The sequence below is a fragment of the Falco rusticolus genome, chromosome 11 (genome assembly GCF_015220075.1).
Source record: "Falco rusticolus isolate bFalRus1 chromosome 11, bFalRus1.pri, whole genome shotgun sequence".
Lineage (NCBI taxonomy): Eukaryota > Metazoa > Chordata > Aves > Falconiformes > Falconidae > Falco > Falco rusticolus.
This window is the reverse complement of record NC_051197.1, coordinates 2,787,717-2,803,821: the sequence shown is the minus strand read 5'-3', so window position 1 is coordinate 2,803,821 and position 16,105 is coordinate 2,787,717. Positions and strand designations below refer to the sequence as shown.

Genomic DNA, 16,105 nt, shown 5'->3' with positions numbered 1-16,105 from the left:
CTGCTAGCACTCAGAGCCTGGGAGAAGTCAAAAACAAAACCCAATCAATCATTAAAGCAGATAGAAACCACATACCAAGAAAACAGGATATGATTGTATGTCTCAGGTGAATTGTTAACTCGTGGAATTTGCTGCTGCTGGACCCAAGTGACTCCGGTAGGACTCCGTTACAAAAAATCAACTGGTGAAGTGGAGATTGAAGCCATCTTGTCACTACAGGTCAGATTTATTTAAAAATTGTATACACCCGTGGGGTTTGACATGATGTAAAGTGTTAATTAACAAAGAGTAAATCTAGAGGCTATGTATTTTGTATGTGCTTAGTATTTGGCTGCTTGGGCTCACTGATCGCAGGCAGGAACTGCTGCCAGGTGTCACGTAAAGGGACTCCGGCTTTCATTTAGCAAATTTTACTCCCCTGTACATGTTTTCCTAACACAACCCAAAGTGCACACAAGGCTTCTGCCATGTTCCTAGTGAGGAGCATGATGAGGAGGGCAGGCCAAGGTGTGAGGAAGGTGAGGGATTGAGAAAGATGCTGCTACATATCACCAGGGCAGGGGCTGATGTGTTCTTGGCCGGGCGCTGCTTCCAGGGCCGATGGGGTTATGAGCAGAGGGTATAGAAAGGGGTTTCTTCCCATCGCCTGTAACGTGGTTTGCTTTCCCCCAGCTCTTCGTCCCGCCAAGGGGATGTTTCTCCAGGGGTCTCAGCTTGTTACATTCTCCGTGCCACTCTTCCTGGGAGGACAGCTATGGTCTGTGTGCCTTCCTTTCATTTATTTATTTGTCGGTTCTGTTGCATAACAAACATTTCCTCGAGCCTCACTGCTTGAGCCTGTGCTGCAGGGTGCCATCTGGGGCCGGATGACTCTGTGCTTCAGGTCACAAGAGGAGACAGGCACATTGCACTGGGATGTAAGAGAAGAAGATTTAAAAGAAAAGGTAAAAAAAAGTTTTAAAAAAGTAAAAGGAAAAAGTTAAAAAAATATGTTTAAATAAATGTAAAAAACCAAGGTTTAAAAAAGGTTAAAAAAAGTTATTATGAAAGGTTGAAAAAGGTTAAAAAAAGGTTTAAAAACGGGTATAAAAAGGTTTTTTAAAGGTTTAAAAAAAGTAAAGGTTTAAAAAGGTTAAAAAAGGTTTAAAAAGGTTAAAAAAGGTTTAAAAAGGTTAAAAATAAGGTAAAAAGGTGTAAGAAAGATTTAAAAAGGTTAAAAAAAAAGGTTTAAAGGAAAGGTAAAGAAAAAAGGTTTAAAACAAAGGTTAAAAAAACGTTTAAAGAAAAAGGTTAGAAAAGAGCACGGCGAAGGCGCTACGCTGCGAGGCGGGGCTGGCGGGTGCTGCCGGCGGCCGCAGCCCTATCCCGGGCCGGGCGGCGGGGGGCGGGCGGGGCCGGCCGGGCGGTGGGGGGCGCGGGGAGCCGGGCGCTGCCCCCGCCCGCAGCGCGGCGGCACCACCCGCCCGCCTCTCCCCGCGGCGCCGCCGCTGCCGGCCCCGCCGCTCCCGCTCCTCCTCCGCTCCGCAGTTTGCGTCTCTCCGCCGCCGCTCTCAGTCAGCGGCGGGGCCGCGGCGCGCAGTGTCCCCGGAGCCGGGCGCGGGGCGCAGCGGCCGCCCGCCCAGCCGCCGCCGTCCCCCTGCATGGCGGCCGCCCCGCAGCCCTAGCCGGCCCCCGCGGCCCGGGGGAAGGCGGCGGCGCGGGAGTCGCGGCCGGGGCGGCGGGGAAGTTGGCCGGAGGCGCTGCCCGCGGCTCTCCCGCCGCGGCAGCATGGCGCGGGGCGGCGGGCGGCAGGAGGCCGCTGCCGCTGCCCGGGGCCGGGGGCCGCTCGGCCTCCTCTGCCTGGCGCTGCTCTGCGGGCTGGGCGCCGCCGAGGCGGAGTTCTCCATCCTGGACGAGGCGCAAGTTCTGGCCACCCAGATGAGGAAACTCGCCACCGAGGAGCTGGGGGTCGTCACCATGCAGGTATGGCCCGGCCCGGCCCGCGCCTCGCCTGGTTTTCCCTGCTTCCCTCCCTGCTTCCCTCCCTCCTCCGCACGCTCTTCCCGATTCCTGCTTCGCCCTTTCTTCGCTCGCTCCTTTTCCCCCCCCCCTCGCGCCCCGGCTCCTCCGCAAACTTTCCCTCCGCCTGCGCGGGCCGCCCGGCTCCCCCGGCCCCGCTCCCTCAGCCGCGGCGGGCGGCGGGGCGGGCTGAGGCGGCAGCGCGGGGCGCGGGCGGGCTCCGCGTTTGTTTGTACCGCACACAATAGAGGCGGGCGGGAGCGTGTGGCCCCCCGCAAGTCCCGAAGGGCCGGGTTTGCGGGAGGGGGGGCCGAGCCGGCCGTGGGGCTGACCTGCATCCCGCCCTTGCGTCCCGCTGGCCGGCAGCTGCGGGGAGCCGAGTCCTGCCCGAAAACGCTCGGCTTGGGGTAAAGAAACGCTGCCCGGCCCGACAAGTTTATTCGGATGCTGTAATTCGCGTCGGGATTTGGGTGAAGGTAGTAGTGAGGAGTTATTCGCATCCCGACCTCGGAGGCTGCATCCTGGTGGGGTGACGTGTGCAGGGTGCTCAGCGCAGGGTGCTGTGTACGGGGGCTGTGCTGGCCCCAGCTATCGGCCACCGACCCTCTGGGGCAGTCGCGGGGATGTGAAATCAGATCCCCAGCGGCGCTGAGGGGAAGGTATGGTCAGTAGCAAATGCAGTTTTAAAAGCCTCCCCATGTGAAAAGGAGACACTTTCAGAGGATCAGCAGGGGTCTCTACCCAAATGGCCTTTTATCTTCTCTAAACTGGCTTCATTCTCTCACCTCTGAAACATCTTTGTGTTGGCCGGCCTCCTAGGGCTGCGTTTTGTCCAGGAAAACACTGAGCTGTCTCTTGTCCTTGATGCTAAGAAGACGTGGATTTAAATAACTTCACTTAACAAGGTATATTATTGATGTACTGAATTCAAGGAAGTCACTTTTTTTTTTTTTTTCCTGTGCCGTGCATACGCATGCATGTATTCCCCCTCAAAAGACCCCAGCGTAATCCTGTAAATGGTAGAGTCTCTGCCTACCGCAAATTAAGTCAGTATAATTGTAGCACTAAATCTGCCTGGTGTTAAAAAAAAGCAACACACGATCATCTCAACACTTTCTGTCTTTAAAAAAGCAACTCATAAACACGTACATTGTTACCTTGCTGCCATACACCAGCTAACCTTAGGATGAGCCAGGTTTTCTTTCCAAGAACTGTGCGGCTGATACGAACTGGGGAACAATCTGGATGCCGGTGTGCAGGATGCTAGTAATGTTAAAACTGTTTACTGTTAGTTGGATATTTAAGACCCCAAAGTAATTTAATGCAGTGAAACTGGTAGTTAAACTCTGAAACCCCTATTCATATGGAGCTCTATTTTTACATGCTTAATATTTTGGCTGTCTTAACTCCCATCAAGCTAATGCGCAGCCTGTCCTTTGCTCGCCCCTGTAACATTATTACAGCTGTTTAAGATTAAAAACCGGTGGGAACAAACCTCCCCTGATTTTAGAAGCTTCTTTGCTGACCTCCTACAGTAGAACGAAAAATGTTATGACATGTGTCACTGCAGCCCATGCTTCTCACTCGATTTTAGGGCAGAAATTTCCCCGCTCAGGCAGGGCCGGGTGTAGCTGGTACAGAATTATCCTTTTCTCCCCGCTCGCGCAGGGCTGTTGGGGAGGTGGTGGTGGGTGCCTGGTGCCAACCGGTGGGTTCCCTGTGCTGCAGGACTGTCGGCACAGTGGGGATGCTCAGGGCGATGTAAACAGGTGCCGTGGTGAGGCTGCACCTGGGCAGAAAGGAGGAGGGGAGGGGGGTTTGGAAGAAAAACGATGGAGCTTTCAGGCTTTAATTAGATATAAATCTAGGGGTGTTGCCCTGGGTTTAGAGGGCGACATGGAGGCAAGGCCCTAAATCAGGACCTAGTGAGAGGAAGTTGCGGTAGTGAGAGGAAGGATTAGTAACCAACCATTTGGGAGATGCGGTTTTATTTAGTTTCATAAACTGTAGAGGAGGAAGCGTCAGGGTTTAATGCTTCCCTTGCATGCTGTCTTCGTGCTTTGGTCCTTGCCAGCTGTGTCTCCCACGTCTGCAGATCCTGGTAATAGGCAGGAGGTGGTGTCACCCGCTGCCGGAGTGGGACATGACGGTGGGAGAGGGCTTTGAAGGAAGGATAGGTCGAGCTGGATGTGGGGAAGAAGCATCCAATGAGTGAAGGAGCAGGTGGAGATGCTTAAGTAGAGTGAAGGTGAGAGGTTGGTTTGGGTGTGTTTTGAGTCTGGAGAAAGAGAAAATTGTAGACAGAGCCTCCATAAGTGCAGGAAGGGAGGATAAGGTGGAGCCTCCAGAGCGGACACTAGAGGAGCAAGTGGAAGAGGTAAGAGAAGAACCACAAAATTTGTGAGCCTTAAATGCCTGTGAAAAGGGGCAGGGTGTAATGAATATGGAAGTTGGGAGATGGAAAATAGGTTAGATTTCTGCTGGAGCAGCCATCGGTGCTATAAACAAGATCTGTCTCCTCCGTGCAGTATCTACTTCTTGTGATACATTCTTCCTTTACCAGTGTTTCATGTAATTAGTCCAACAGCAACAAGGACTTAGTGTTTTTAATCAAATTGCATTATTTTGCATTGTTGAGAGGAACGAGGTGCATGTACGTCTGTGTTGTAATACAGGCTGAAGCTACGGGAAGGATGAGGATGAGAGGGATTTCTCATGTCAGCATCGGTCTGACAATTGTTTCTGGCACTCACACCACTGCTTTCTATTTATAGACACTTGCATGAGTGTAGTCTCTTTGACTACTACTTTTAAGTAATGCTTTGTTTTCTCACACATGTAAGTGCTCTGATTTCATATACAGTTTCATTCCTTGAATATGGTACTATGTAGAGCATCTGAGGGTAATGTAATGCAGGTGACAAATCAGGAGGTGCATCACTTGCTGAATGTATTGGACAGCAGTTTAACAGTTTCTTATTTAAGTTTAAAATTAGAATATACACATTTGTATCATACGAAGTACTCGGTAAGAACATGTGTTGGGTGCGGCAGTGCAGAAGGACTTGTGGGTTCTTGGGTGTCTGTGTATTACCATCCCGGGTGTCGTTTCTCCAGGAGTGGTTAAGTATAGAAAGTTCGATTGTCTGGCTTCCTCTGTTGCACTGATTAATTATTGTTCCCACTTTGTTTGACAGTTCTACCAAAAGCACAGTGAATGACATCGCTGTATCTTATATCACATGTATTTCCTTTTATGCTTCAGGGTGTGGGGTGGTGCATATGCGGATGTGCTTGCACTTCCCCCCCCCCAAGGAATAGAGTTGATCTATGTATAAGTTCTTCCCAAAGTTCATCAACGGTTCTTCCAAATTAACCAGAAACAACCACACCATGATCTCTCACTCTTCCCTCCCCTTCCTGCAGGACAGCAGGTGCCGCACTGTGGCAGCGGCAGGAGGAGAAGCCGCTGGTTCGCGGGGTGCTGTGCCCACAGCAGGTGTACCTACAGTCACCTGTGACTGTTACCTTCTTTTTTTGTTAGCTAGAGCTGACAGCATTGGCAGTGTCCGTATCATTATAGGGAGCAGCTTTTGGCAGCAGGCTGCATCCGTGCAAGGCAGCGTGCACTCATGTCTCTGCTTGCTGGTCTGAGCAGCCGTATTACTTATTACACAGCAGACTACATCTTAAATAGACTAATGTCATGACTCGCAGAAGGCTGGAGCTTGGTCAACGCGTGGCTCATGTGGCAGTCCTATAATATATTTTCCTGGGCAGAGCTGACACTCGGCAGTAATTAAAAGCTAAGCACCTATCATACTAAAATAAATTGCTGGTTGTGGCATGACCTGGTCTGCTGGTGGATTTTAACCACCATCCCTGTTACCTGTCTTCTCTGGCCTGGTTGAAAGTACAGAGTAGGTTGTTGGTTGAAACAACTGAAATTCTTTGGTTGGGAGGTGTAAACAGGAAAAGAATAAATCAGAACTTTTGTGAGCATTTGGTTTCATTTTGGCAAGGTTTAACCCTCTAAATCTGCATGGGGCATCCAAGGTGAGGACTATTTTTTGATAGTGCGGGACAAGGCAACATATCCACCTCTGAAACAGGGATATAAAACTTGCAGTGAGACTTGAAAGGATTGAGCAGTGCTTTGAAGATGAAAAGCATTGTTAAGTGCTTCTATAACTTTCAAAATGCATGTTGGTGTTTCTAGCCAGGTAGTAACAAAAGTTACAGGCCCAGAGGGCCCTGAGTATTTTTGAAGGCAGCTCTGCCATCTTAATCCTTTACGCTTACTCTGTGAAGGAAGCACGGCCCTTTCTCATTGTGTATAACTGATCTTGGAGGTTGGAAGGAAAAAAAATGCAATTTGAATCCGAAAACAGCGGTTTGCTGGTCATTTTTTCCCAATTTGGCGCTTGTAGGTTTGGTGCTTTTTTTCCCTCCTTATTATAGTAATACTGGTTCAAGTGATGTAGTGATGTGTAAAATAACAAACTGCGTAGTACAAGTTTCTCCAGGTCGATTGGCAAGTGTATTGTTTATTTATTTTACTAATAACTTGTCTGGCCTTAGGTTTTTCAAGAAGAAAAGACTATGCACAGACCAGAATGACGTGGAGACAGGGAGATGTCCGGGGGTTTATACAGGGAGGATGCCCTGACACCCTTGTTCTGAGAAATCCACGTTCTTTGAAGATTTCTGGGTGATGGCAAATAGTTGCAGTCACCAGAACTGTTCATTTGTTTAATCTCTCTGAAAATGAACACTGACAGAATAGAGTATTGTTTTTTTTCTAATGGGATGGTCTTCTGGCTAATGGCAGAGGATTTACGACTCTGAGAGATAAATCCCATTTTGAGCTGTGCTGCAGACCAGTTGAAATGCCAGAACCGTGGTTCTCTATCTCTGAAATCAGGGGTTTCACGCAATTCCACACTTATTTCTATGGGTATTTACAAATAAATGTCAGTGACTGTGAGGTTCTTGCACAACAAGTGATGTACCTGGACCTCTGTGGACCCTCAGCCAAATGACAGCACAGAAAACCTCTTCCCCACCCGCCCCCCACAGCCCTTTTACTTTCAGGTTGTTTCCAGCTTGTGAAGCTGAAATACAATAGAAAAATGTAAGTAAGGAGGGCTGATAAATGTTTGACTGTATTTTTCTTTTTGTTTTAATTATTATTTGGCAGTACTGCACCCTTTAGTAATAATTACAGAGTAGAAACCAGTCGAGTAAAACCTCATCTGTTTTACATGATTATGTCTTGGTTTGAATCCAGCTACAGCAGCCTTTTTCAAGGCTTTCTGAAAGCCCAAGACTGCAGCAGTTTTTTATCCTGTTCCACATGGATTCTTTTTTTTCCAGCATGAAACATTTCAAAAAGATAGAGAGAGGTCCTGGTGGAAGGACAGTGAAAATGGCAGCGCTTAGGAGACCGAATCTGAATTTTTAATTAGGCTTTGAGTTGTTTCTTCAAAGTGTCGGGACATTGTTAGTGATGTAAGTCTTGTTGCATTAGTGGAGACTGACATTTTGCTTCAAACAGGGAGAATGCAGCTGTCCTGTGCAGATAAAAGTTGCCAAGTGTGGTGCAGCAAGGTGGGTTGGTAGATAATTAGCCGTCCCCTGCACTGCTGCGACGAAGGACCCTGCTAGCCATGGCGGGGACTGGAGGGGTTATTAGCAGCAAGAAATCCAAGTATGCTGTGAAGTGATTGGGAATCTCTCAGCTGTGGCAGGGCTGATAACATGTATGTTAAGAAGGCACAAAAGTAGATACAGCACGTGTTAGCCCTCTTTTTTTCTTGGCTTAATTCAGTAGAGGAAGAATGGTTAGTGCATGATGATCTGAACATAGTGGGGAAGCTGCTCTGCTGCCGGCAGCTTGGCCAGGCACTGGTCAGAAAAAAATCTAATGCTGTCAAGCAATGTCGAGTGCCTCACCTTCTTTCAGACAGAAAGGCAAGATATGTTTGAGAATGGAGGGAGATACAAAGTGTTAAAGGACTTCTTGTGTGTGTGTGTGTGTGTGTTTAGCAGTTATTCTGCTGTGTCTGTGGCTAAAGGGAAGTATTAACAGATTTTTTTAAAAAACAATTATTCTTTTCTGTTCATTGATGATTGCTGAAAAATGGACAAAGAAATGATTGGAGCCTTGTCAGTTCAGTACCCTTACGTGTGGAAGTGCCCAGCTGTAAGGAAGTGCTCTGGATTTCTGTATTTCCTTTGTCAGGGCACTCCAGTGTGACCTGCTCAAGGCTGGGGTGCAGGGCTCCCCGAGTGCAAGCCTGGCTCTGTGAAGCCTGCTAACGGCAACGCTTCATGGATCCGAGCTTATGGGGGCTTTGCTGGGGACTTCAGTAAGGGTTGGATAATGTTCGAGGAATTATTTATTTCTATGTAGTTGAGTAGGAAAACACTAACTTTTTTTTTTTTTTCATTTTTCCTGTACACAGGTAACATAGCTTAAAAATTGAAATTTACGTAGCTTATTTGATGTATCAGTTTTTGTTTTGTATGTCAAAAATTCTGTTGAGGTTTTGACTAATAGCTGTACTACCTCTTCTTGTGTTGTAGGCTTAATGCAGAATAAAGTGTAAAATTGTAAAGTATGGAGGGATTGCATTCTGCAGTCATTCTTTTCCTGTAGTTTATTGTTGTTCAATACTACGCAGTGTTAATCTGAAAGGATATCCTTCTGCACTCCTTCCCATGGAAAAGAGAGTTTAATAACATCGTTACTTACCCAGTGTCTGTTGTGAAGACATGTCTTTTCTTATATAAAATAGAGTGCATGCTAAGTCATTGCTTGAATCTTGCGTTATGTGTGCTCTTCCCTGGTGCAGATTTCTGAACAAGGCTATATGTCTAATTTTGCAGAGAAAAATCTTAGCTGACTTGTGAAATAATCATCGTGCACAAGTCAATGATACTCATTTCCAATCCCATGAAAAGTTTTAATGGAGTCACTTCTACCAACTTGTAAGGTCTCTTTAGAGTCTCCCAAGTGATTTTGCAAAAGTATATTTGCACAATTACAATCATTAGCAAAACCAAACTCTTACGTCTCCCTTTACCAGCTTCTCAGCCAAAGCAGCTGATAAAACCAGCTTTTTACTAGTGCTGTTTCCCTCCGAGCACACAGTTTTGCTCAGCTTTGACTATGTGAAATGAGGCTGCAACCACTCTATGAGAAGAGCAAAAAAAGCCCTGACACCTTTTTGAGAAAAGCTGTAATTTTACTTTCAACATTTCTGTGGAGTTGTCTGGCCAGTGCTTTCTGTCCGGTTTTGGCCACCTTTTGCACATACTCCTGCAATGCAGCAGGAATTTTTGGCTATACTTACGATCGTCGCAGGTGGGAATGAGGCCAGGGAAAAGGGCTTTAAAATAGACACATCTGGAAGTTGCCATAAAAGTTTCTAGAAGCTTGAATGCCTTAAGCAGAATTTCTTGTGCGTTCACCCTGGTAGGGTTATGAGAGTATTTTTGTGCCATTTTTTGTGGATTTCAGACCAGATTGCATGTGAAGGTAAGTTCAGCTTGGTGGTGACGATATGACTTTACCACACCAAAGGGCTGAGGTGCTCCCACGACCTCCCTGTCTCTGGTTCGGTCGCTGCTTTTCTTGCTTTTAGCAAAGGAAGCATTAGAAATATTTCCTCTTGGGCTGTGCTTTCACCTCAGAAGTAATATTGAACAAAACCTGGGGAGGTGTTTGTGGTGATGGGGTGGAGGGGAGAAGGGACAGACTCCCCAAAATAGCTATAGTGGGAGCCTGTTTGCCTGGGGCAAATCCAGGCTCCAAGCCAAGGCTGGAAAGGGTTTACCAGCCCTTGGGAAGGTTGTGCAGAGAGCCAGGAGGGCTCTTTGCCTTTTGTTGGAAAATAAAGGAACCCCAAATTATGTGGGTCAGGAACATAAGATTTTACGATAGCAGACTTTCCTGTTGGGTGAGGAAAGCAAGCTAGCGAAATATCTTGATTTTAACCAAATAAGCAGCGGTCTTCACCAGTTCTTTCCCAGAAGCCATGTTGGCACAAGGAAGATCAGCTGTATGGTCCCTGCCTGCTTGTGATCATTTTTTCTCCTTACCCCTTACCACATGATGGCAGATGGGTGTGAAAACTGATCAAATAGTGCTGCAGCTGCAGGGAGGGGTATTCAGCAGCATTGGGATGGCGGTGTGGCCAGCAGTAATGGCAGAGTTGTCCCTGGCCAGGGACCATTCCAGCATACCGTGCCATCTCCGCTGCATTCCAGGTAGCGCGCTCCACTGTGGGGCGGTTCAGCTCGCTGGTGCATCCCAAACCTGGCTGCTTTTGGAACAGGAGATAGCCCAAGTCCTCAGCAGAGACTGGTTGTGCTTGACTTGCACTAGCACTGTTTTGCCTCAAAACAGCGAGGAAGAAAAAAACCCCACGTCATGTGATGCTTTTTGGACAAAGGTAGATGCTGAGGTGTTGATTCATTGGCAGGCATCAGGTGAGGAGCACTTTCTGGGAATACTCTGCACAGACACCTTGGTATGGCTACAGAGCATGTGCTTTTTGGGAGCAAAATGAAGTTTGCCTGAAGTGTTTGCTTTCAGTGGTCGTCTGTCCATTGCAAATCAACATGCATGCAAATGCTGATGGAAGATTAGCACAGAAGAATGTAGTTTTCAGGCTATTTTTATTGTTTTATTCATGGTCAGTGAACTAGCACGTTGTTTTCCCTTGTTTTTCCCAGTATGGAAGTCATACGGGGCTTCTGACATTTGATTTTGGAGACCTAAACACAATTTGGAGGAAAAGAAAGACGCAGGATCTCTCCTCGTTGCAAGGAGCGTAAAGCGGAGGAGGAAGAGCTGCTTCAAGTCAGTGTGTCCTAGCTTGTTGTTGAGTATTTTGTTAGTGAGGCTGAACGCGGGTGTGTGGTCTGCAGGTTCAGCTCCCAGTTGACAACAGCTGGCACAGTCAAGCCCTTGTGGACCGGCATATTTGAGAGAGGCCAAACCAATGTTTTTGAGGCAGAATTTTTGTGTTACATGGAAGTCATATGAAACATAAAATAAAGGTGTTTATTAATTTAAGGATCATATATTTAGCAACTTCAACAATGAAAGGATATTTAATTTAAATATCCTACGACTGTGGTCTAGGTAGACAACTTCCTTGGGCATACTGTTTGCCTAAAGAAGCATGTGTAATGTGAATTTCTTCGTTGTCTTTCATTTCTTTTGCCAGTGGCTATCCAGGACTGTCAGGTGTGATGAGAGGTTCATTCCTTTGGTCTGGTTTGGTGGAGTTTGGCTACAGAGGACAATTTACAGGGAAAGCTGCACTTTCTGGTGCAGGCAGGAAGACAGGAATAAGTACTGAGGATGGCTCATTTGTCACATTATCTAGCAGTGGTCAGGCGTCTGTTTTTAAATTGCAAATTTTGAAGTCTTTCATCTTTAGATTAAAATTAGAAAATGCTATTCCTGGATACACAGTCTTTTGTGTCTGGCTTGTAGGAGGTCATGATTTAAAAGGAAAAACCCATTTGAACAAAGTTAATATTCAAATACATTGCAGGAGGAAGGTGAAAATAGCAAACTTTTAAAACTTAGCTTCACCAAAGTTGAAGTTGCAAATATGAAGCTAACCACCATTCAGGAGCCTACCTTCTCTTGTCAGTTACGGCTTAGTAGTGTAATTTGGGAAACAATGTAGTCTATTCTTAATGTTTTATTTTTGACTAAAATGAAACTATCATTGTAAATCACAATATTCCATCTCTTCCTTTTGAATTCTGCTGCTGTTGTATTTTATGTAGCCCTAGATGATTTCGGTAGCTGCTCTGAGGGATATGCTTGATGGTCTTGAAGTTGTTAAAATCAGTCAGCTGAAGATCCAGCTGTTCTTGGCAGAGGTACCCGTGCTGTGCTGAGCTTGCTGCTGGGACTGTGGGATTTTGTTCCAAAAGTTGTATTTGGTTTTTGACATTTCAGATATCGACATACAGATGATACTGTATTTCCATTAAAACTACTGGATGCAAAGCTAAAATTAAAATAACCCCAACATAGTCATGACAGTAGGTAACTAACTTAATAGAAATGACTAGTTGTTTAATTCTGTTTGGTGAGAAGATGAATCTAATGACTTTTACAACTCTACTGATTCACCATGATGTCACATAAATGTAATTTTGCCTCCCCCTTCGTATTTATGTATTCAGTAAGCTGTTGACTGTAAGTCTAGAAATACATTAAAAAAAACACATTCTGGTAATTGCAACCTCAGACTTTCAAATGCTTCTTTTTCATACATATCCAAGAATAGAAAGTCAGCCTCCAAAAATAAATTAAACCTGACATACATCACCATGGTTTTCAGTGCTTGAAATGGAGGATTTCTCTTTGAGGAGGAGAGGTGCAACAGCTATTTTGGGAAGGGAAGGGAAGACTTGGAGTCAGGATGAGATGAATGCAGACCTGCTTGTGAAGGCTTGTTTGAAAAGTAAGAAAGACCTGCTGAGTGTGCTCTCTGCTTTGAGTGTGTTGCCTGGATGATTCAATAGAGCCTGAAAATTCACACGAAAGGAGAAGAGGCAAAAAAAAGCAGCTAGAAAGGGCTAGCACAGTCATTAAAAAATTTTAGTAGAGAATGCGTTGTTTTGGGGGTTCTTTGAAAATGTAAGGAAAGCATTGTCCCCTCTGAGCTAAGTTTGATGAGAGCTGCTTTGATAAATGTGCATGTGGTGTAGGTCAGGCATATTTCAGGCTCTTACCTGGTTTTTATTAATCCACATCTTGGTGCAACTTTGATACAAAAAAAATATGTTATTGTGTGTCCGTACAAAAAAATCTTATTGTGTGTTCAAGACCTTTGACCCCAACCCTTCACTCGTTGGGAAGCCTAAGGGGTTCCCATTGAGTTGTACTTAAGGCTCTCTTGTGCAGACCGAAGGTGCAGCAGAGCTGGGTTTCTGCTGCCTTCCAGCATTGCTCCACCATTTCCTAGTTTGCTGCTTTTGTGTCGTTTTTGCTGTTCCCTGTCTGCTTGCTTTCCAGTACTGTCAGCGTGCTGGAAGCGGTTTCCCTGCCTGTCAGCGCTGGATGAGCACTAAGGCCTCCTCCGTGTGACGTGTGTGGGGCCGAGGTGGTCAGTTCCCAGCTCTGGTATGGCAGATGGACACACCTCTCTGATCGGCACAAGAAATAACATGATTGTGACAGATCTCCTGAAATTTTGCATTTAATGGAAGATATCCCTGAGGGGCTGGCAGCGAGCTGGATGGACGCCTGGGGCTGTGAATGCATAGGCCTACAGAGCACTGTCATGAAACCCAGCAGTTTTGCAACCATCCACTCTTCCTCTGTGCCCACAATGAGGAGCTGGGCTGGGTTTTGCCACCGCTGCTAGGAAATTACATTTCATTTTAATACTGAAAACAGATTTATAGCCTTCTTGGGATTCTTGCTCTGAAATAGGGCCCAACGCTAACACTGGCTCTAACCTTAAGTCTGATTGCCTGCATGTCCAAAAATACATTTAAAATATTAAAACCTTGCTGTAGCAAGTCTGCGGGCTGGCAGTGTGGCTAGCTGCAGATCCTGCAAAGGCCGGTATGTGAAGCTGGCGTATGGCCATACCCATGCTGGTGAAGATTGTCAACTTGTGGCCTTGCTTTGATGCAGAAAGAAAAAAGACAGATTCTAGGTTTTTTTGCCTTTTGGGGGACAGAAAATAACTTGCTTTCTTACAGGGCTGGCAGGAATTTATGTCTACCTGACTTAGTTATTCAAAATCTTGGGAGATGCTGAGCCCCTGTGGGCAAAGGAAAGGGAGGAAGAAGATGAAGAAAGGGGTATAACGGAGAAAGTGGATAAAGTGGCTGTTTACTACTTTAGTTTTGATGAGAGCAGGAGTAAGTACTCAGGAATGGCAGCTCGACCGTTCATTGTAATGCCATGCTAAAAGAACAAGCTCTAATCAAAGTTATTTATTTGTTTGTTTGTTTGTTTGTTTGTTTTTAAGCTTTCCTACTGCCAGCCTGCTGTGTCTGTCCTCTGAGCGTCACTTTTGGTGCAGGTACGCTGCCTGGGCTTGAATCGTCCTTCCTGTTTTATCCCTGAACAGTGCCCAAAGCAGAGTGGTCGTGGTCTGAGGTGCCTGTGTGTCACCAAATACAGAAATGTAAGCATTAAAATGTAGAAAGTACACCTTAAGCTCTCATTGTGGGTACCAGACCTATTCGAGTATTACTGCCGAGGAGTTGCAAAGCATTCCCAGCTACTCATTTTAAACCCCAGTTTTCTAGTAATAGACTTGAAAATCTTATTGTGTAGTTGAGTTAGTGACTGAGTCTTCACTTTATAATCTCTTTATAAAAATGTATGCACATTAACAGAACTTATTTAATAGACACACTGCCTAGATGAAAGGGGGCTTTGTGGAAGGAGGCTTTTGTGCGTTTCTGGATCTCTCAGCAATTCCTGCGGAGCTTCCCAAGTCTGGCTGACACCGAGCAGCAGAGGAAAAGACCTTCTCGCTTTCAGCTTGAATGGAGAATAATGGGGAGTGAGGTGGAGTGGGGGAGGGAACCCCGCTCGCCTACGCAGGGGTGATTGGTATGGGCACTCACCAGCCGAGCATTTAACACATTTAGTTCTTCCTACCCCCAGCTGGGGCTTTGCATTTGCAATGAGCTCTGTGCTACCCTGGCAGCACAAGTGGGTCTGCATCAACAATAGCGGCTTCCCAGCCCGGTGAAATTGAGACAACTTTTCTCAGCCCAGGTAGTCCCTGTATTTCTTGTTTGGTTCATGGATCAGGTTTGTCTGTAATGGCCACTTACCAGAATAGCATTAGATTCATTTATTTCTATAAAAATTGAGATCTGATGTTGTCTTTCATCTTCTGTTTAATCTCTTGGCTGGAGTTTGGTATTTTTTTTCTGTCTGTGGTTCACCATGGATTCTTGTTGAGAAAATGGTTTTCTTTCTCAAAAAATAAGGCTGTAAGGTCGAGGATATGTTTGGTTTGACCTGGCAAATGTCTTCATGAGAATAAGAATCTAGTGGACATCTAATTAAGTTTCCCCCAATAGCAAGAACTAAACAACAAAAAAAGTCCTTAAGTTCTCTGATAAAGACATCCCCTTTTGCAGTTGCTGCTGATTGATGCGCTCTGTGGGGCTGCAGGGAGAGAGTGCTACACCTTAGTCCTGTAGTGAGGACCCCAGAAAATCTATTCCCGTTTGGAAATATCTTGAGTAAAGATTCACAGAGGAGATTCTTGGAGGAGGGGGGGGGGGGGGGGGGGTGGGGGCGGGCGCAAAAAAAGCTTCACACTTTTGATTAGGATGATAAAGCTGACAGATGTGATTGTGGTCCTTTGGAGTAGGGTTTCTGATTTGGTCAGATGGTCTGTGCCTGGTGGGAAAGGTAGGTGTGTTCTGTATGCTCTTTCTTGCTGGTTGCTGTACAAATACTGCTCACACATTTCTAAGAAAACAGCCAGATGAGGAAGGAGCCAGGGGCTGCTGGTGGTTGGGTACCTCCAGACAGATAGCAGTAACTTGCAGTGTACCTCACCTCTCCTTGCCTTGGACCCCAGCCACCTTGCCTTCATCCAGTTCCTCGTATTTACCAGTGGGTTTTCAGCTGCGATCACAGCTGGAGACTCGTGGTGTCAAGGAAGAGCAAAAGTAGGTCTGTGTCTGGCTTGAGTTGGGTGTCTGCGGGTTCCCCCAAAGGGTAAAGCAGTTGGTTGTGCGGTGGCTGAGAGCGAAAGCTGAGGACTGGGTTACACCCAGGTACCTTCAAAGAGGTATGAAGGTATTATATTGGAAAGTGTCGCAAGAGGAACACGTGTGGCCAAATCTGAAGTGAATCAGGGGTGAAAGGCAGTGGGCTGGGCTCTCCCTGTTCCTGTAATGACTTGAAAGCACTTGTCTTGGGATAAACTGGAATATTATGCATTGATGTCACTATTCTGTTTGAGAATTTAATCTTGAGAGTTGAAAAAAGCTTTTTGAGAGAAATCACTCAACACTTCTTTTGGCCAGCAGTCCCAGCATGAGCACACAGCATTTCTCTGTATAAAATCAAGTGTACACCAAC

At 46.2% G+C, this 16,105-nt stretch overlaps 1 protein-coding gene across 3 annotated transcripts in view; it reads left to right on the top strand.

Annotated features, from left to right (window-relative positions):
* Positions 1-1,497: 1,497 nt before the first annotated feature.
* Positions 1,498-16,105, top strand: part of CACHD1 (cache domain containing 1) — a 127,922-nt gene continuing 113,314 nt past the window's right edge. For all 3 annotated transcript variants that reach the window (XR_005106741.1, XM_037404290.1, XM_037404291.1), the window contains exon 1: positions 1,498-1,962. Coding sequence is in view for 2 of the 3 variants with exons in the window: in XM_037404290.1 (XP_037260187.1) it covers positions 1,768-1,962 (195 nt within the window). In the remaining variant the exon portion in view is untranslated. The remainder of the gene's footprint in view (positions 1,963-16,105) is intronic.